The 21,726-nt window shown below is 40.8% G+C and overlaps 2 protein-coding genes across 13 annotated transcripts in view; one reads left to right on the plus strand and one right to left on the minus strand.

Moving 5' to 3' along the window:
• Window positions 1–21,726, plus strand: part of LRP2BP (LRP2 binding protein) — a 51,934-nt gene that overhangs the window by 12,017 nt on the left and 18,191 nt on the right. For 4 of the 8 annotated variants that reach the window (XM_056560000.1, XM_056560008.1, XM_056559994.1 and 1 more), the window contains 3 exons: window positions 1,520–1,743; window positions 5,285–5,450; window positions 8,389–8,448. In XM_056560000.1, coding sequence (XP_056415975.1) covers window positions 1,520–1,743; window positions 5,285–5,450; window positions 8,389–8,448 — 450 coding nt within the window. Of the gene's footprint in view, window positions 1–1,519; window positions 1,744–5,284; window positions 5,451–8,388; window positions 8,548–8,696; window positions 9,483–12,295; window positions 12,332–18,836; window positions 18,918–21,726 lie in introns of those variants that run through there. The other 4 variants (XM_056560015.1, XM_056560022.1, XM_056560029.1 and 1 more) reach the window with 4 other exon arrangements.
• Window positions 9,626–21,726, minus strand: part of SNX25 (sorting nexin 25) — a 216,573-nt gene continuing 204,472 nt past the window's right edge. For all 5 annotated transcript variants that reach the window (XM_056559914.1, XM_056559899.1, XM_056559907.1 and 2 more), the window contains 5 exons: window positions 19,721–19,838; window positions 18,978–19,044; window positions 14,756–14,937; window positions 11,771–11,871; window positions 9,626–10,034 (listed from right to left, as the gene is read on the minus strand). In XM_056559914.1, coding sequence (XP_056415889.1) covers window positions 9,939–10,034; window positions 11,771–11,871; window positions 14,756–14,937; window positions 18,978–19,044; window positions 19,721–19,838 — 564 coding nt within the window. In that variant the 3' untranslated portion in view covers window positions 9,626–9,938. The remainder of the gene's footprint in view (window positions 10,035–11,770; window positions 11,872–14,755; window positions 14,938–18,977; window positions 19,045–19,720; window positions 19,839–21,726) is intronic.

The raw sequence follows: 21,726 nt of genomic DNA on the forward strand, positions 1-21,726 counted from the left end.
CAGCCTAATGTGGGGGAAATGTACAGCACCTAATGTGGGGAACTACACTGCACCTAATGTGGGGGACTATACTGCACCTAATGGGGGGGGAACTATACTGCACTTAATGTGGGGGAACTATACTGCACCTAATGTGGGGGAACACTGCTTGCCTAATGTGGGGAGAACTCTGCTGCACCTAATGTGGGGGGAACTCTGCTGCACCTAATGTGGAGTGAACTGTGCCGCACCAAACGTGAGGGGAACTGTGCTGCACCTAATGTGGGAGGAAACTGTGTCGCACCTAACGTGGGGGGAACTGTGCTGCACCTAATGTGGGGGCCTCGTATCGACATTCGCTCACGTCGCTCTCCCAGAATTAAAGGGCCGGCGTTACTACGTCCTGACGCCGGCCCTAGAGCGTGACGTGTGTGAACATCAAGGGGGGGGGGCCCCTCCATGTTCATTTTGCTTGGGGCCCCCAAATTTCTTCAAACGGCCCTGCTGTGAAGGGGCGGGTTATCAGCAGAAGGGGGTGGGGGTATTGGCCGGATCAGGCAGGAGAAACCATTGCACATACAGCAGCAGCCGCCTCCAGTACACATAAGAGGAATTTTCCATATTAGCAACAAGATGAATATCTCCTGAACTGAGAAGCGATAGACCACCCGTAGTATATACCTGTATATTCAGGTTAGTGTGTTGGACTCTGCTGTCAGTTTCTCTGTAAGTGGCACGCTTGCTAGAAGGAGGTGACTGCATTACTAGTAAAGCACAGCGCCCACTTCATTTTTTGCCCACTAAACAGTACTATGCCGACTCTGGAGTTTTGCAATCACATTCACTTGAAGGGACTAGGTAGCGGTTCTCTGGTCAGGATAAGTATGGTTCAGAAAAAGAGCCAAAAAGGTCTCTATCCTTTATTCTAGAGATCATGGTGGTACAAGAAGTCTGACTCACCACTTATCAGTAAATTATGACCTATCTGTGCAATATATCAAAACTTTCTATCATCAAAAGCCCCTTCAAACTTTAGCCTTTAGACTATATTCACATGGCAGAATTTCCGCACATCTGCACCAATTCAGCGTCTGCTTTCATTTGGGTGGTTTCTGGCTTGTGCGGAATCCGCCTGCAGAAATTCCTAAGTGTGAATGGGAGTGTGGAATCCCATTGAAGCCTATTGTGCTTTAATTTGATGCGGAATCTGCATGTAGAAATTCTACCATGTGAATATAGCCTGGCGGAGCATAGGGGGCAGGATTAACATAGCGGTGGCATTCGACTACAATTTCTGGACATATATCCGGTCATTACTACAATGGTACCAGCACTAGAAATCCCTGAGATGCTTTGGAGGGTCTCTGACCAATTACTCCTTTCCAAAAAAAGGAAAATAGAAATTTTCACAAAAAAAAAAAAAAAGCGTTACCCTAAAATCATTTGGTCTTCAGTCCTCACCTACAAGGCAATGTGAGAATAAAGATTTTGTTGTTAAATGACACGCACACATTATAAGATCTTGGTTGGTGTTTTACAGGCTTTCTTCTGGCATTCAGAAGCCTGTGGTAATGGCAGTGTGGAGTCGCAGGGAGCTCTCGGGGTCATGTATCTCCATGGCCTGGGAATACAGAGGAACATGCACTTTGCCCTGGAGTGCCTGAAGGAAGCAGCAGAGCGTGGAAACGTGTATGCACAAGGGCATCTGGTCGCCTACTACTACAACAGGACATTGTACACAAAGGCTGCAGAGCTAGCCAAGAAGTAAGACCACAGGCCTGGAAAAGCAGGTCACATCTCAATACTACACGCTTGCTACAGGAAGACATCTGTAACAAATATGATCATGACAGAAAACAATCCTTAATTTTAATAGTTCTCTGGGGGAAAAAACAAACATAACCATGGTTTGTACTTTAAGGATTTGTTTACACGTGTTTATATTATGCAGATTTTATGCTGTTTTTAAACTATTTATTTATATTGAATTACACAGCATGAAATTCACAGCATGTGTGTTGCAAAAAAAAATTTAAGGGTTGAAAAACCTCTTTACATTATCCAACTTGCATTTCACCCACATGAAGCAACTCCTTTTATCCCCTCCTAATTCCTGCCATATATGTACAATGGAGAGAGCTCAGGGGTGGAGCCCATTCCATACACAGGGGGTGTCAGCTGTATATTACTCTGTGTATACACTGCAGCAGTAGCCAGGATCAGCGATAACCCTGGTCCTGGCTGTTAAAGGTATTCCAGGCAAAAACTTTTTTTTATATATCAACTGGCTCCGGAAAGTTAAACAGATTTGTAAATTACTTCTATTAAAAAAATCTTAATCCTTCCAATAGTTATTAGCTTCTGAAGTTTTCTGTCTAACTGCTCAATGATGATGTCACGTCCCGGGAGCTGTGCATGATGGGAAAATATCCCCATAGGAACTGCACAGCTCCCAGGACGTGAGTCATCAGAAAGCAGTTAGACAGAAAACAGCAACTCAACTTCAGAAGCTAATAACTATTGGAAGGATTAAGATTTTTTAATAGAAGTAATTTACAAATCTGTTTAGCTTTCCGGCGCAGTTGATATATAAAAAAAAGTTTTTGCCTGGAATACCCCTTTAACCTCTTTTGCCAGGCTACTCTGTGACTTTCTGTAGCGTTATTGATTGATTTTAACTATTTAGTGACAGCTGCAGTCCACAAAATTGCTTGCAGCTCAATGTATTGCTTTTCACTGCGCTGTAGCTTGATTGAGTTGAAATCAATTCATAGCGTAGTGTAGCCCAGACCGTAGATGGTAAGTGCAGGATTTAAGAGGTTAGACAGGCAGAGGGTGCCCTCTCTTAACTCATTGGTGCCAAGGGTTTGTAATGGCAGCAAAGGTCTAACAATGACCTCTAGGCTACAGGCACAGCTGGTTGACTAGCACAAGTACTGCAGTGTACTATAAAAAGAACAAGCAATCACTTAGTACATAATATGTTTAACAATATAAACCACTTTTCCCATTTCTTAAGTATAAAAAAGGCTGTAAAAAATGTGTATGAACTATTCAAATATGACATTATTTATTCTGCAAGGTAAACGCTGTTAAAAAATAAAAATAAAATTCAAAAATATATATTACGTATTAAAGGGGTTATCCAGGAATAGAAAAACCATAGCTAATTTCTTTCAAACACAGCTCCATGTCTGTCCCCAGGTTGTGTGTGGTATTACAATTTGCCTTCATTCACTTCAATAGATCTGAGCTGCAGAACCACAGCCAACCTGGAGACAAACTGGGAGTGGTTTTTGAAAGAAATAACCCCTTTAAGTATTGCTTATAGACTATTTCATCTTGGACAGTCCAGACATTGATGAAGAGGATCAAAGGGGCACTCCACTGGAAAACTTTTTTATCAACTGAAGCCTGAAAGTTAAACAGATTTGTAAATTACTTCTATGAAAAAAATCTTAATCCTTCCAGTACTTATCAGCTGCTGTATGCTGCACAGGAAGTTCTTTTATTTTTGAATTTCCTTTCTGTCTGACCACAGTGCTCTCTGCTGACACCTCTGTCCATGTCAGGAACTGTCCAGAGTAGGAACAAATCCACATAGCAAATCTCTCCTGCTCTGGACAGTTGCTAAAATGGACAGAAAGGAAATTCAAAAAGAAAATAATTTCCTCTGTAGTATACAGCAGCTGATCAGTACTGGAAGGATTAAGATTTTTTTATAGAAGTAATTTACAAATCTGTTTAACTTTCAGACATCAGTTAATTAAAAAAAATAAATAAATAAATAAAAAAAACATTTCCAACGGAGTACTACTCCGCCCCTCCCTACCCCCATAGATCCCACACCCCTACCTGATCACAGACTGTAATGCCTTGTTTTTGGACTTTGTTTCTTCGATAACGAGTGATGGAGCGGAATGTTTGTGTAACATGTGGTATAGTGTATAGCCTAGGGAACCTGTGCTGTATACTGTATCATCATGCTTTGTGTTATTTATTGTATGACTTGTAATGACGACTTAATGTTCAATAAAGCGCTTAAGTATTTAGCGTTGTATAGGACTTATGAAGATAAGGTGAATATTCATCTCATCTTCATAAGTCCCATACAGCGCTAAATACTTAATATATATTATTTTGCATTTGTTCTATAGGTGTGCTGGTCAGGGTACCATACCAGTTTTTTATAGCCTCTGTGGGCACATATTTTGAATATCAGAGGCGCTTGTGAAAAATATAGTATCAAAAATATATACAGTGATCCCTCAACTTACAATGGCTTCAACATACAATAGTTTCAACATACAATGGTCTTTTCTGGATCATTGTAACTTGAAACCAGACTCAACTACAATGCTACAGACAGTCCAGATCTGTGAAACGTGTCAATGGCCGGAAGAACTGACCAATCAGAATGGACATTTTACTGGTAAAACCCCTGTATTACTGAAGTGCATGCACTGACTGGTGTCTGGTAGAGCCCCCTACAGTACAGGGAGGTATTACATGTTCTGTACACTTTACCTGTACCAGGGTTACCTGTTCCTTTGGACACCAGGTGAGGACGGCTCCATGTTACTTTTTTAGGACATTGTGTGTTCTGTACAGGATCCTGAAGAAGCTCCTGTCCTCTACATAAACTAGTGTTTCCCAAGCTGGGTGCCCCCAGCTGTTGCAAAACTACAACTCCCAGCATGCCCGGACAGCCTTTGGCTGTCCGGGCATGCTGGGAGTTGTAGTTTTGCAACAGCTGGGGGCCCCCTGCTTGGGAAACACTGACATAGACAGCAATTACAGCTCCCAGCAGATCTTTCTTTCTTTTATATATAAGAACTTGCTTTATCTATATTAGTTATCTACTTGTTTTTCTTTAATTTTTACTTTTTCCTATTTTTGGATGACATTTTGGTGCCTTTAGAACCAATTACCAGGTTCCCATAGAGTTCTGGTCTCAACATACAATGGTTTCAACATACAATGGTCGCCCTGGAACCAATTAATATTGTAACTTGAGGGACCACTGTATTATTTATTGACTCCCAATAAATATAACTTTTCCAATGTGCAAGAACAAGAAAATAAAAATAAAGGCATTCACAAGAATATGTCTTTTCAGATGTGTAAAAAGTAGTGTAGTATACAGCTAAATGTGTGTAATCTGTTTCTTATAATCTCTATTCTATAAACTGCCAGCTAGTTGTCTGCAGTAGAATGATAACACTTTACTTACTGTATAGCTGCTATGTGACAGATGTAAACGTGCATTTAACATACTCTCCTTCTATTTTGGTAACTATTACAGGATTGTGCAATATGATAACATTTCCCTACAAGTAGATGCAGAAGATCGTCTTCCTGCGTACACAGCCAAAGGAATTGCTATGGCCAACTTCTACCTTGCCAGATGTCTTCACCTTGGTTTGGGCATGAAGCCAGACACTTCTGCTGCAAAACAACACTACAGAAAGGTAAGCTGTAATAATGAAGCTTTATACAGTCTGTGACAGGAAGTATACAATTTCCCTATAAGGGTATGTTCACACTACGGAGTGTGTACGGAATCTCCTCTCAGCGAGCGGAGATTCAGACTGGCAGCCGGTGGCGGCGAAAGGACCGCGCGGCACTGCGCCGTCACCATTGACGGCTATGCAGTGCTCGCGGACTTCCGCGCAAAGAATGAACATGTTCTTTCTTTGCGCGGAACAATTTCAGCGGCGGAATTGTCCGCCGCTGAAATTCCGCAGTGTGAACGGGTCTCGCGGAAGACCCATTCACACTAATGTTAAGTTCACACTGCGGAATTCCACTGGGAACTCCGTAGTGTGAACATACCCTTAATATACAATCCCCATCACTTATGACAAGTTATTCTTTATTCCAAACTAAATATTCCTGCTGTGCGTTTTGCACGTCATCACAATGCATGCCAATCCGGGGAGCTGTATCAAAGGTCCAAATATCATTGTAGCTCAAAAAAGTCTTTGGCAAAATTTCCTCATCTTTCCATATATGGAGAACAAAAAACAACATATGTATAATAAATATTATATAGAATTGTTCACAATAGAGGTGGTGCAGCACTGCTAGTGGTGTCCTGGGGTGTAAGACGGCAGATGGGTGCTAGTGTAGCTGTGTTGCTGGAGGTGGTGCTCAGATATGGCAAGCAATTTTCAAATCAGTCCGTAAGAAACAGAAAATATCGGCACTCACCAATTCAGCTTGCAAGTCTTCTTTATTGAAGCATACTTACAAATAGGGTACAGAAGAGAAGGGTAGCGGGGGGACAGTGGATGGCAGTGGAAGCTGCTTCAATAAAGAAGACTTGCAAGCTGAATTGGTGAGTGCCGATATTTTCTGTTTCTTACGGACTGATTATATAGAATTGTATTCCTTTCTGAATTCAGCCCAATGTAGTGTTTGACATATATTAGAAAGTTCTTCCGAGCATCAGTAAGGAAGACAGTGCACAACAGGACTTTATATTGTGGTTTGTTATAATGAATGGCATCTGGGCAAATCATTAGAAGACTAGCAGAAAAAAAAAAATGAAGGATAAAAAAAAAGGTCACACTTTAAGTACCAAACTGTCCTGGCACACATAGGTCACCCTTTTGGCTGCAGTGCACATGGGTCTCTTGACTAGAACATGGCTCTGGTTACACTACTGTCAAGACAGATCGATTTTAAACAGATCGCAACAAATCCTTATATTGTATATTAAAATGACAGAGAGCACTGAATGGGACTTCTAATATCATTTAGTGAGAAAGGTGAATACCTGTAGAAAATAAGTAGACGTGGCAGGCAATGAAAGTGCTTGCATGGCTGGATTATTCAGAGGCTGAAAGAATATTAATATCAATATACAGAAAAAAAAGTTAATTAAGAAAGCAGGTAGATGAATAAAAAGCTTAGTGGAGTTGGTGCAAATGATATGTGTTTTGTGCTGGATGCTGGAGGAAGATTATTCTACAGCTTATCTACCTTTTCAGTTAGTAGCAGAGAATATCTAGCTCCAAGGTATACAGTCTGTTCCACCTTCATGCAATATGTTAAAAGTACTAAAATAACAGAGGAGCAGTCTTCCATTCAAATTAGTGACAAGCAATATCCGCAGATGAACAGCGGCGTGGTTTCAGATTGTACAGGGACAATTCGCAGAGAAGTTCAGTGTATGCGCAGTACCTGTAAACCGAAGGGGTTTTTCCGTGTGTTGATCGTGCGGTTCCTGCTGTCAAGGTGTTTGCAGGCGATCTGTGAGGGGGTGGAGATTGCAGAATCACAGGAGCACGCCCCGGCCGGTGGCATCTCAGCCGTGGTATCTCTGGCTATAGAGTTGCCTGGTGGTTCCCGCAGTTGCAGTGACGTCACTACAGGGTTTGGTGAGGACACTGAACTTCTCTGCGAATTGTCCCTGTACAATCTGAAACCACGCCGCTGTTCATCTGCGGATATTGCTAGTCACTAATTTGAATGGAAGACTGCTCCTCTGTTATTTTAGTACTTTTAACATATTGCATGAAGGTGGAACAGACTGTATACCTTGGAGCTAGATATTCTCTGCTACTAACTGAAAAGGTAGATACGCTGTAGAATAATCTTCCTCCAGCATCCAGCACAAAACACGTATCATTTGCACCAACTCCACTAAGCTTTTTATTCATCTACCTGTTTTCTTAATTACATTTTTTTTTAGTATATTGATATATTAATATTCTTTCAGCCTCTGAATATTCCACCCATGCATGCACTTTATCATCGCCTGCCACTTCTACAGGTATTCACCTTTCTCACTAAATGATATTAGAAGTCCCATTCAGCGCTCTCCGTCAATTTAATATATTTATTGTTCACTTTTTATGTATGAGATACAGGGACCCATACACACAGTATAGCAGCAGTCTGGGCACATCAATTAACCACATGTCCACTCACTACCCGCGCTAGAGTTATATATACCTTATTATTGCAAATCCTTATATTGGATTATACTGGTTTATAGCATTCTAGCACTGCAGAAAAAGCTATTCTTGCTTTAAAGAACACTGAACCCCCCCCCCCCCCATTCAGCAGAACCTTAGTCATTTGGACCCAGAAAGATAAAGTCATTTATGAATCCAAGTACCGGTGACATTACCAATACACTAACTACCCTTTTAAGGGGCTTGCCGACTAAGACCCTGCATTGTGAAATGTATGTTTGCTTAAAAACCACTCGATCATGAAAACAGATTGGTGTGAATAGAGACCGCTGAGTACAGTGCTTTACTATCTGTCTGTCCCTACACACAAGACTTGGGGACCTTCTTTTCTGTAATTGGCTCATGTCCCAATGATCGAACCCTCAGCGATTTTCTCTTGATCATCTACCTTGCAAATTGTATTCTAACAAATTGTATCTTTCAGGCGTTCTTGATGGATGCAGATGTTACCAATGATCTCCAGTGTGATGTAATTTATGGAAAGGTATAGCAGCGTTCAGACTGAGATATCTCTTAGTAGCATAAATTCGAATTACACACTCATGGCACATGTGCCCCCTTGCATATTAAATGCATGATGTCACACTCTTATGTCCAGCTGCAATTATTTCTGTCATTGTATATGTGAGCAATATTAAATTCACATATGGAGCAAAGTGTCTCCCACCTTTCTGATTTCTTTGAACATGTGAAGGTAATTTCTATCTTTAACCATTCATGGACTATCCACAGGACATGCCATAAAAGTCTATTGGATGCTAGTGCCAGCTCTGGGACCCGCACCTGTCTCCAGAACTGGGTTTCTCCAGTCCCAGCCAGGAATTGGATACAGTGAAGCCGGCACTGTGAACTGCGGTGCTCGTGGATAAAACAACTGTAGAATAGATGCAAGAATCCCGGCACTCAATGAAGGGCGGAACGTGTGCTGCGTTTGACTTTATGCTGAAATAAAAGGACGGATTGCTTAAAAAAAAAAATTGAGTGCTGGGATTCTTTAATCTATTCTACAGTCATAGCCAGGGACTGAGCAGATAGGCAGCCGGAATTACAGATATATCCAAATTTAGACATTTAGGTCATATCCAGTGAATATGCCATAAATGTATAGGCTGGCAATAACCCTTTAATTCCCATCACAGTCATCGATGAGGCGGTAAAACAGAAATTAGTTCATTTTTTATTGCTTACAAATAGTTTAAATAATGGGCAGTCTTTGGTAAAAATAAAAGCAATAAAGAGTAAAATATTCACAATAACATTACATAAAGTATTGCACAAAACATTCTTCAATACACCGGAAATAATAAAGGAATGTTCGAGATCCTCAATGAGGAAATGATCTGTACAACATTCAGTTTAGTCTCGCCACTATCTTAGATATCTCTCCTTGAATGTCATGTAAGTCCAGTGCCCAATGATCCACTGAACAGGTTAAAAGATGTCCCCTTTACTCAAAGGGGTACTCTGCTGCTCAGCTTTTGGAACAAACTGTTCCGAACGCTGGAGCCGGGAGCTTGTGATGTCATAGCACCGCCCCCTCATGATGTAACACCCCGCCCCCCTCAATGCAAGTCTATGGGAGGGGGCGTGATGCCTCCTCCCATAGACTTGCATTGAGGGGGGCGGGGTGTTATGTCATGAGGAGGCGGGGCTATGACGTCACAAGCTCCCAGCACCAGCGTTCGGAACAGTTTGTTCCAAATGCTGAGCAGCGGAGTGCCCCTTAAAAGTATAGTAACTTTGTGGGTCTTATTCTACAGAGAAAGGTAACCAAATAACATTTCTTAAATAAAACCGATATCAATGCAGCATTATCTCCTACAATTACTATAGCAACAGCCTCCTGTGTCTGTAAGTGTCACATAAAATAAAGGGAACAAAAGACACAGGAGAATAAGTAGTCCTCAGTTGGCCCTCTGGAAAAGAGGAAAGTATTATTATGTCTATTGTAACACAGACATTAGAAGTAGTGGTTCACTTTGTGCCGTCACACACTGGACCAGCTTTCAGTTGTTCTAGATGAGTCCTTAATTCCGGACACAACTCTACTAATAGCACTTCAAGCAGTACCTGAGAGAAAACAGACAAAAAGAGAGTGCCAGATTACAAGATGATGTAAAAGAGCTATTATAAGGTGGTGTGTGTGGCCACAGGTTAAAGAGGTATGACTGCAGATAGGATTTATCGCCTCGCTACTGGACAGATAATAAAAAGGTTAGGACAATGTTGGTCTGATAGTGCTCCCTAACGTGTGGCTATCCAGCTGCTTCAAAATAAAGACAGTGAAGGAGGAGAAAATCGGAAGCTGAGATCGCGCTGTTGCAGAAAGGTTCAAGGATACTGGTGGAAGTCTTAAATTCTTTTATTCTATTCACACAACGCGTTTCTGGATATTAATAATCCTTTCTTCAGGCGTGATACGCCTGAAGAAAGGATTATTAATATCCAGAAACGCGTTGTGTGAATAGAATAAAAGAATTTAAGACTTCTACCAGTATCCTTGAACCTTTCTGCAACAGCGCGATCTCAGCTTCCGATTTTCTCCTCCTTCACTGTCTCTCACACGGCGGTGGATCCAGCGTGGGAAGCCGCAGCAGTTGCTACATTAAGCCCACATCAGTGTTGTGCTTGGAATATGCACATTCCGACCAGGTGAGTGCGTTCCTCACTCACCCGCATAATCCGACCTGGTCTGGAAGATCGCACACAGAAGCGCTCTGTTGTCTTTTGACTTCAAAATAAAGGCTGTCCAGGCATGATGGGAATTGTAGTTCTGCAACAGCTGGAGAGTCACATGTTGGAAACACTTGTCATATAGGTGACAAAGTTAGCTTAATAGGGTTCCATCATCTACCCACAGTAAGATGACCATGATGACTGGCATATGCACCACCGCTCCACTGATCTAATATTACCACCTGTCCAATGGAACTACTTAGAATATATTTTACAACCAGTCAGACAATGCAGTGATATAATAAATCGTCCAATAACAATCACAACTATGTCATAAAAGCTCTTAAAGTGTACCCGTCTTTTTAACAAACCTACAAAATTTGGGGTTCTCCTATCCCACAAAATTGACAGACTATCCTTAAAGGGGTACTCCGGAGGAATTTTTTTTTTTTTTTTTTATTTTTTTTTTATGAATGGGTGCCAGAAAGTTAAACAGATTTGAAAATTACATCTATTAAAAAATCTTTACCCTTCCAGTGCTTATTAGCTGCTAAATACTACAAAGGAAATTCTATTCTTTTTTAATTTCTTTTTTGTCTTGTCCATAGTGCTCTCTGCTGACACCTCTGTCGGTGTCAGGAATTGTCCAGAGCAGGAGAGGTTTGCTATGGGGATTTTCTCCTACTCTGGAAAGTTCCTGATGCGGGCATCAGGTGTCAGCAGAGAGCACTGTGGACAAGACAAAAAAAAACTCAAAAAGAATAACATTAATAATTACTGGAAGGATTAAGATTTTTTAATAGAAGTCATTTACAATTCTGTTTAACTTTCTGGCACCAGTTGATTTAAAAAGAAAATATTTTCCAACGGAGTACCCCTTTAAGATAAGTCATTAATATTAAACTGGTAGTGATTTAATGTCTGACACCCCTGTTTGTAATTAAACTTTAAATACGGTTTCATGTGTAGAATATCCTCTCTACCTTCATTTGATGTGTTAGTGCAAATATCTGTATAAATGTTAATAATCGATGTAATGTTCTGCACAAAGTGTCAGGTGTTTATAAAATGGTTTGGAAAGAATGGCGCAAATACTGAAGGCAATAAGAGGAGAAATAAACATAGCTTACGTATAGTAGATGTTTATTGGCTCGGCGTTCTTGGAGTGCATTGAATATTTTTATTATACCATGACGGGCATTCTGCTGTCCAACCAGGTTCTGAAGTGCATCTGTAAGACAAACCATGTGGATTATAGAACGTCTTCTCCGGATGATGGCTTCATAACCTGACATACACGAGCATGTGTCCCTAGAAATAATTTCGGTTCTCATTTCTCAGAGGAGATAGAAGTGAAATGAGCCACCGCTTAATCTGTTTTTAATTCACTTTAAACTCCTCAGCCGACCCTTATAAGAGACTCCGTATATAGTGAACGTCTATGTATAAACGCCGGGTCTGCAGACAGAAAAACGATTTATACCCTATTAAAGGGAACACATCCTCAGAAAATGAATATCGATGACATTAAGGTTTGGTTATAAAACATTTCATTTTCATTTTATCTTTTATTTCAAGCAGCATAAAGAACATTTATTTAGGAGTCTCCTGTATAAATGAGTCAAATCATTCTCCTATGTACACTGTCATTATAGGTCTTTGCTTTGGACCTGTAAAAACTCCATGGTGCCTTAGTAAGCAATGCTTCTAGAGGATTCTAAATAAAACCAAAGCCACATGGAGTATTGACCCAGAGCAGCTTTAAGACACAGGGTAAGTCAGGCAGAGATGTAAAAATAAATGAGTTTGCCTATAAGTGATAACTCAGGGGGATTATACCATAAATTATTTTGCTTCAATTTTTAAAAACACAAAACAGCTACTAGTAAGTAATATAAAAACAAATGTTTGTTTGCTTAAAAGGCAGCCAGGAGAAAAGTAGATATTTAGGTAGTGTATGAGAGCAAGGTGAGTACTTAACACAGCAATTTCTTCCCACCTGTAAAATGTCTCAGCAACTCGGCTGCTAGAGACAAACTTGACATGATAAATGGTAGTGGACAGCAAGTTACAAGGAAGTGAGTCCCCTGGTGGCACTTTAAATGGGTGCTGTCAGATACAAAAACTTTTGATATGTTGTAAAGCATGCAAAACAAATAGGTTTTACAATTGCTTTCATTAGAAAATTTTCAGTATTTCATACTGAAAAAGTCAGTCAAACAACTGCCCCCCCCCTGCCTGCTTGGACACATACTAGTCCTGCTTTGTCCATGTATCATCACCTGTCATGGACACACTTCCTTGATTGACAGCTGTGAGCACGGGGCTCAGAGCTGGAGGAAAAATCCTCCCACTGTCAGCTTGTGTCCCGCTACTGTCAGTGAGGACAAGCTGGGAGTTGTAGCTTTGCTAATGCTAGGGGAGATGTGAACAGACAGCATACTGAGGGAGGGGGCGGAGACCTGCACAGTGAGGCCACGCCCCCTCCCTTTGAGAGGAATTCAGACCAGTGAGCTAAATTAAAAGTGTAATAAAAAAATTAATAAAGGTGCTAGACACATAAAAATTTGATGTACATGGTCAGGATTAGGTACTGAGTGATAGATCTAACAAAAAAACATTTTTTTTAATATGACGGGTACGCTTTTAACTGGTTGCTCACTTTTCTAAATATTAACGTTCTATGCCCTAACATGTAATATACGCATAGGATATCTGCAGAAATTATGCATCCCCGATTTGTTAATAGCATTGTGACGGGTACGCTTTAAGTCAGTTCTTCAATACAAAAACATCATTTTCGGTAGATTAAGTAATTTGCAGTTTAGAAAATGGTCAAAATGTGTTCATCTTTAAAAGAACAAGTTAATTAAAAAAAACAGTGACCATTCAGGCAATCAAATTATTATAATTTTTTTTTATATTTGGCTCCAATGCTTTTAAAAATAAAAATTAGCAACCATACTTACCTGCCCCACTCTTCCACAGCTGTCATTGTTGTTGGTTTCCGATCCCTTCTTCCTCTGATGTGTTGTCCCTGCAGGAAATGCCCACTGACATAGGTGGATTGCCACTGTGGGCAGTTCCTGCAGTCACAACAGGTCAAAGGAAACCGTGGGGGTTGGGAGACATCAGAATGACTGTGCATTGGGGCATGTGAGTATGGTTGGTTTTAGGGAGGATGGATGGATCATGAGTATACTGCATGGTAGAAGGATCATTTTTTTACTGCATGTCCCTGTTTGAAAAAGCGCAGTTGAGAGAAAAAAATAATTACCATAAAGCAGCCTGACAAAGTACAAAAGAACACTCTTCAGGTACAGACGGGCCTATCGATTTGCAGTATGTGCCAGATTTCTTGGCACAAATGGACATTTCTAAAGACATGGGGGGATTGGGGAATTTATTAAGGTCTGTGCCTGGTGCAGATCAGCCAGATGGTGACTTTTGGCCAGTCTGTACTGCATTCGCTAAATGTGTGGGGCTTGGCTTGGTGTAGATTTCTGGGGCTGCTGCACGGGCATGCACCTCTTAATAAATCCAATGTGATCCTACACTGGCAGGGCTTCATTTAAGACTGGCATATGAAAAGCTGAGAAAACAGAGAATGCAGCCTTAGCCTACTATAATGTAATCACTTACTGTGATGTGCCCTCAGCTAGCATTGTATGACAGCCACATGGGCTCCCTCTGCCCTGCAGGCATTATCTATGGTCTCTTCTGTAGGGAGAGAAACAGCCTAATGCAGACAAAAACTACAAAGCTCCATGCATGCAATGCCAGGTAACCCATCTGACATTTGGGGATCCATACGGAACTTTTCCACTGTATGAGAATACATTCTACTAAAACCTCACTCACTAGTATATTTCTTTATTGCTTCTGTTTGGTGTGTAGTCTGCACAGCAGATAACATAGCTTTCCCTTACACATTGTTAAATTATGCCTATTTTTTTATCATTCGTGTATTTTTCAAACTCGCGGTATATGGTTGACCACTTTTTCTCCTATTAAATTATAATTGGCGCAATGTAAAGGTTTCCAGCACAACAATCAATGATCAGAGCACTGCTAGGAGTGAATATATGACAGACCCACCACAGACGTCTGCTCACCAGGGATGTTTTCAAGTAGTTTTTGCTGTGCTTTATGTTTTGTTTCCTGACACTGCAGCTCTGTTCTTGAGGTTTTTGGAGGAGCCAGTCTTCCATTAGGCCAGAATGCATCTCGGAACACATTGATATAGTACACCAGCATCTGCTCACTGAAAATCCAATTGACTGTGTCTCGGATCTGTCTGCAGGAAAAAAGGCATATAAATCAACCACATATATAACAGGAGACAATAACACTGCAGACTGCTTAGTCAGATGTTGGAATATCAGAAGATTAGGGGTCATTCACAGCTTCTGCTCTGTTCAGGAGATAACACATGAATATGTGTGTAACATATAACAGATAGTATTCTTATACTGTATTGTCAATGAGAAAGTACATCAGTTGAAAAAACATAAAAGAAAAAAATTACAATAATAACCCCTTAGGGACTCAATAATAACAACCCCTTAGGGACCATTCTCACCTTATGGACTCAGCCCTTTTTTGCAATTCTGACCACTATCACTTTATGTCATTGTACACCTACCACAGTTATGCACCTACATTCCGATTTATATTATTCCTAATGTTCAACATCCGCACCTATTCATCTGGTGTAGGATGCCATTATGGTACTTGTGGTTTGTTGCAGGCATCCTCCATTGTATGCATATTTATGCTGGGGATCGCCCATAGCAACGGACCACAAGTGCAGGATCTGCCCCCCATCAAAAATGCATATCAACATTTGGGGCCATGTGAGGCCACACCTTTGTAATTGTTTTAATAACTCTGGGATGCTTTTAACTTTTATTCTGATTCCGAGATTGTTTTTTCGTAACATATACTACTTTAACATAGTGGTAAATGTTCATTGTTACTTGCATCATTTCTTGGTGAAAAATCCCAAAATTATATGCATTTTTCTAACTTAAAAACTTTCTGCTAGTAAGAAAAATGGACATTCCAAATAAATTATTTATTGATTCACAAATACAATATGTCTACTTTATGTTTGCATCAGAGGGCTTCAAAGTTCAGCAGCAATTTTAAAAATTTTCACAAAAAATTAAAAATCTGAATTTTTCAGGGACCAGTTAAGTTTGAAGTGAATTCGAGGGGCCTTTCTGTGAGAAATACCCCATAAATGACCCCATATTAGAAACTGCACCCCTCAAAGTATTCAAAATGACATTCAGAAAGTTTATTAATCCTTTAGGTGTTTCACAGGAATAGCAGCCAAGTGAAGGAGAAAATTCAAAATCTTCATTTTTTACACTCTTATGTTCTTGTAGACCCAGCTTTTGAATTTTTACAAGGGGTAAAAGGAGATAAATCCCCCCAAAATTTGTAATCCAATTTCTCTCGAGTAAGGAAATCCCCCATGTGTATATAAAGTGATCTGCAAGCGTACTAGAGGGATCAGAAGGGAAGGAGCGACAATGGGATTTTGGAGAGTGAATTCTGATGAAATGGTTTTTGGAAGGCCTGTCGCATTTAGGAAGCCCCTATGGTGCCAGAACCGCAACCCCCCCACATGGCACACTTTTTTGAAAACTACACCCCGAACTTCTCGGCTCGGCAGTTGATGACTTTTCCTGCATAAATTAGTTCAGCTTTCAGGTGCTCCTGTGGGCTGGAAAAGGTGGATACAGTCGCTGAACTAATTTATGCAGGATAAGTCATCATCTGCCGAGCCGAGAAGTTTGTGACGAATCAAATTTACTGTAAGTTCGCTCATCTCTACTTAACACCCCACAGGTGTTTGACAAATTTTTGCTGAAGTAGGACGTAAAAAAGAAAATTTTGATTTTTTTCACAAAAATGCTGGTGTTACCCCAAATTTTTAGTTTTCACAATGGGTAATAGGAGAAAATGCCCCACAAAATGTGTAGCACCATTTCTTCTGAGTATGGAAATACCCCATATGTGGATGTAAAGTGCTCTGCGGGCGCACTACAATGCTCAGAAGAGAAGGAGCGCCATTAGGCTTTTGGAGAGAGAATTTGTTTGGAATGGGATTGATGGCCATGTGTGTTTACAAAGCCCCCATCTTGCCAGAACAGTGTACCCCCCCACATGACTTCATTTCGGAAACTGCACCCCTCACGTAATGTAATAAGGGGTGCAGTGAGCATTTACACCCCACTGGCGTTTGACAGATCTTTGGAACAGTAGGCTGTGCAAATGAAAAATTTAATTTCTCATTTTCACAGACCACTGTTCAAAAATCTGTCAGACACCTGTGGGCGCAAACCTCCAGCTGTTGCAAAACTACAACTCAACTCCCAGCATTCACTGGCAGACCGTGCATGCTGGAAAGTGTAGTTTTGCAACAGCTGGAAGCACACTGGTTGGAAAACCTTGAGTTAGGTTCTGTTACCTAACTTTGTATTTTCCAACCAGTGTGCCTCCAGCTGTTGCAAAACTACAACTCCCGGCATGTACTAATCGCCGAAGGGCATGCTGGGAGTTGTAATTATGCAACAGCTGGCAGCACGCAACTACAACTCCAAGCATGCCGAGACAGCCATTTGCTGTTTGTGCATGCTGGGAGTTGTAGTTATGCAACATTTGGAGGACCACAGTTTAGAGACCACCTCACAGTGATCTCCAAACTGTGGCCCTCCAGATGTTGCAAAACTACAATTCCCAGCATGCCCACACAGCAGTTTGCTGATCACCGCCTGCTCTGGGTAAGGGATCTCCAGCGCCAATCACAGCACAGTTCTCCGCTCTGCCAGGACTACCGTGGGTGGGCAGAGCAGGGGAACCAAACTTTAACCACTCCGCCACCACACTCCTATCCCTTCAGGGGGATCAGGGCTGTCTTGGACCGCTGAATTGACTTAGGACCCCCCCCCCAGGGTCTTAAGGCCCTGGCGGGGATCAAGTATCATGAAAGTGATGACAGGTTCCCTATAACGTATAGCTACTTTAATATACAGAAGGGGATATATTTGATTGAGCAAAGTCTATTTACACCTGTGCAACAATATTTTATTGACCCAATGTATAAAAGAACACAACATTTAGTGAATAGTCTCAATTTACAATAGATCACATATAATAGCGCAATAGATCACATATAATAGCGCGTGTGTACAGTTCCTGTGCTGACATACGTCTCTTCATAGGAATAGACTACCAACAATCCCAGCGCAATCATATGCATAGTGTAGGCTGTGTATAGTTAATAAAAAAACATAACACCCTGCACTGGGACCTTAAAAGGAGAACATGTCAGGAAATACTCCTGCCATATACCTTTGACAGAGAAAAAACGTAATATTAATTTTTTTATTGAGCCTTACCATGATACAACCTAGTACAGGGAGGCCACCAGGCGCCAAATTATTGCTTCTCCATGTCTACTCAACTGGCTGCCAGGTGCCAAGAATAACAATTCTTTAACCTACAAAGCTGGTCTTCAAGACAGGCGCAGCAATAGATCTCTTCACTAATCTGCACTCAGCATATGATCTTCTCACCTATTATCTCAGGCTGAGCTTATCCCATCAATCTCTTCATGCTATGGAAACAAACTTCCTACAGCACTGCAGTACTATTCAGGGATTTCCATACAGTGCGTTCCACTCCTCTGAGGCTGGGTTCACATGTAGTATTTTGGTCAGTATTTTAAGCTAAAACCAGGATTGGAAAGGACACAGAAAAAAACTGTAGAGTAAAGATTTGCACCTTTTTCTGCGCTTTAGATCCACTCTAAAACGTGCATCCGATTTGTGTTAGCTGGCTTTGAGAGACCTGCTCACATTATGCTTTAGATAAGCAACTAACAAAATAGACACGGTGACTAAAACTCAGTTTATCTCAGAAATAAACACTAAACCACATTCACTCATCACAGTCTGTATGGAAAAGAATCAGCGCCATGAAAATCATGCAATATTGTGAAATTCTCTGCACCAGATAGTTATCATGAAAGCCAGGTAGAGAGAAAATGATCATGATGGTAACATACTTGGCACTTTGTGAAACTGAACTGGTGCTCAGATGTTGAAATATTAGTACAATTGAAAATAGAACTTGGCACACACCAATAAAAAATGCTCAGTGCTCCTGTTTATTGAATCCCAGGTATACAAACAGAAGTCAAGATGTCTACAGTGCATAGACCTGGGCCACACTGGACCTTTTATGTAGGTGATGGGGTATGTAAAGAGACATGGAAAATAAGAATCAGCAGTGCAGGAGAATATGTAATACCACTCTACTTACTTGTTTATGGTCCTTCCAAATGTAATTTGTACTAATGCTATCAGTGTTTTTCTCACCCATTTAAACACTGCAATAAAACAGAAAGACACTTTGTAATAATGTAGAAAATTTTACTCCAGAATAACCTATTATAACTCAATTTGTCAGTGACTTGGTGAAATGAATCTATTGATATATTACAGATTGATGTATGCAGAATAACTTTCCAATAGCATGTTAATTAAAAATATACTTCTTTCTATTTAATTTTCTACTTTGAAAAAAAATTTCCACTAGGGGTCTCCCTACCAGTCCTGGCCGCAAGCCTTTTTTTTATTTATTTTTTTATAGATTTCAGACTCATGCTGGAGTCCTAAATCTCAGACTGCAGCCGGGACCCAGATAAGCTCAGCACTGCTCCCTGCCAGGGAGCAGTGCTGAGCTTGTCTGGGTCCCAGCTGCAGTCTGAGATTTAGGACTCCAGCATGAGTCTGAAATCTATATAAAAAAAAAAGGCTTGCGGCCAGGACTGATAGGGAGACCCCTAGTGGTCATTTTTTTCAAAGTGGAAAATTAAATAGAAAGAAGCATATTTTTAATAACATGCTATTGGAAAGTTATTTTGCATGCATTTATCTAAATATATCAAAAGTTTTTTTGATGAAAGGTACCCTTTAAGGTCATTAAAGACTGTAGAGATTCGGACCCTCTAATATGTTTGTGGTAACAGAGCTCCCTGATCTTTCCAGAAATACAGAACTTACTTCCACGCAGCTCAAAGATTTCCACAATCAGCATAAAGCATGGCTCAGCCAAGGCATCTTTCTTCCCATCCACATCATCCCCATAGTCAGATAAGTCACTGTCTTCTTCAGTTTCATCCTGTGTAGATAAAAGTTAATAACACATTTCAGGCTCTAAAAGGTAAGTAATAGGGCAAAAAGCAAAGATAAGTAAACTACAGATCAGAGCATCAGCCCTAGAAAACCATTGAAGAGGATAATGCATGTTGAGTATATAAGTCATTGTGGGGAATAGTAAGAATTATAGGAACTTTTATTTTCCAGTTTTTACGGGAACACTAGTCATATCAATTATTCATTAATACAAGATATCCTTGGAGCAATATCAAATTATAACATTTTTCATAGCAGCAACCTTTTCCCATTTGTGTAAAGTCAATGTACAGTATTTGTACATGTGTTTCCATAGCACAACAATATTTGAACACTTGTAAGACTGCATGGATATCTGTACGTCTAGAGACAATAATTTGTGCTGAAGATAAGCAGCACAAAAAACAAATCACCTCATATGAGGAAAAGGTCAACTTTAGCTTTAAGAAAGGGAGCGGACTAGAGATGAACGTAGTTACAGTGCTTTGATTTGTCACAAACTTCTCGGATCAGCGGTTTCTGTCTTTATCCTGCATAAATTAGTTCAGCTTTCAGGTGCTCCGCTGGGCTGGAAAAGGTGGATACAGTCCTAGGAGAGAGTCTCCATCCCACTGGAGCACCTGAAAGCTGAACTCATTTATGCAGGCTAAAGTCAGCAACCGCCGAGCCGAGAAGTTCGTGATGAATCGAATCACTGTAACTTTGCTCATCTCTAGAGTGGACATTGGAGAAATAAGAGCAGAGGGTTACATTTCCATAAATTTAGATAATATTTACTTTTAACCAACTTAAATGGGAACTCATAGTAGATGGATTAAGAGTGTAGATAAGGCCAGGTTCACATTTGTAAAGTAGTCTTCTACACTATATACCGGTATACTTTGGTGAAGCTGAGCCATGCCCGTTCAGTTCAAGGGAACACAGTCTACTTGTGACAGCATTAGGTCATTTCTCAGTGTATACTGTATTTTGCAGGACCCATAAGTGTGGGTCTTGCATACTGAGATATTTTAGCTCTCATATATATCTAAGTGTGTTCTGTACTCATCCAATGAGCTAAGACTTTTTTGCCTTATTAGAAGTTTGCTTATGTCTGCCACAGTCTATTTGCCATGCACATCATGGCCTGGTCACATACAAGACCTGTGTCCTTCAGCACTGTGCACACGTTGGCTCAGATACTAGCTGGTGGTTCATGCATAGTGTGTATCCTCATTTTCTCAGGTACCATAGCACATTGTACCTACTGTGTCTCTCCCATTCCATTCAGATTGTAAGTTATTGGCCCTTATTTACTAAGAGCGGAGTGTAGGTTTCTTTGTGGGTTTTATTTCCCTACAATTTTTCCCACAGTATTTACTAAGGTTTCCCTACATTTTGCACTTTCCCTACATTTTGCTTTTTTTACACATGCTCTGATCTGTCTGGTTTTCCTCAGCTCAAATCCACCACATTTTATGTGGAAACCTTAGTAAATATGTAGTTTTTTTGTGAAAATGTCTGGAACACGCCTCTTTTTGGAGACCACACCCCTCTCCCCACCGGCCACGCCCTTTTTGTGTGTTTTCTTAGCAAAAATGGAGAGTTAGGCTGGGTTCACACTACGTTTTCTCCCATACGGGAGCGCATACGGCAGGGGGGAGCTAAAACCTCGCGCTCCCGTATGCCTTCGTATGCGCTCCCATATGTCATTCATTTCAATGAGCCGGCCGGAGTGAAACGTTCGGTCCGGTCGGCTCATTTTTGCGCCGTATGCGCTTTTACAACCGGACCTAAAACAGTGGTTGACCACAGTTTTAGGTCCGGTTGTAAAAGCGCATACGGCGCAAAAATGAGCCGACCGGACCGAACGTTTCACTCCGGCCGGCTCATTG

The sequence above is a fragment of the Hyla sarda genome, chromosome 1 (genome assembly GCF_029499605.1).
Source record: "Hyla sarda isolate aHylSar1 chromosome 1, aHylSar1.hap1, whole genome shotgun sequence".
NCBI classification, from domain to species: Eukaryota; Metazoa; Chordata; class Amphibia; order Anura; family Hylidae; genus Hyla; species Hyla sarda.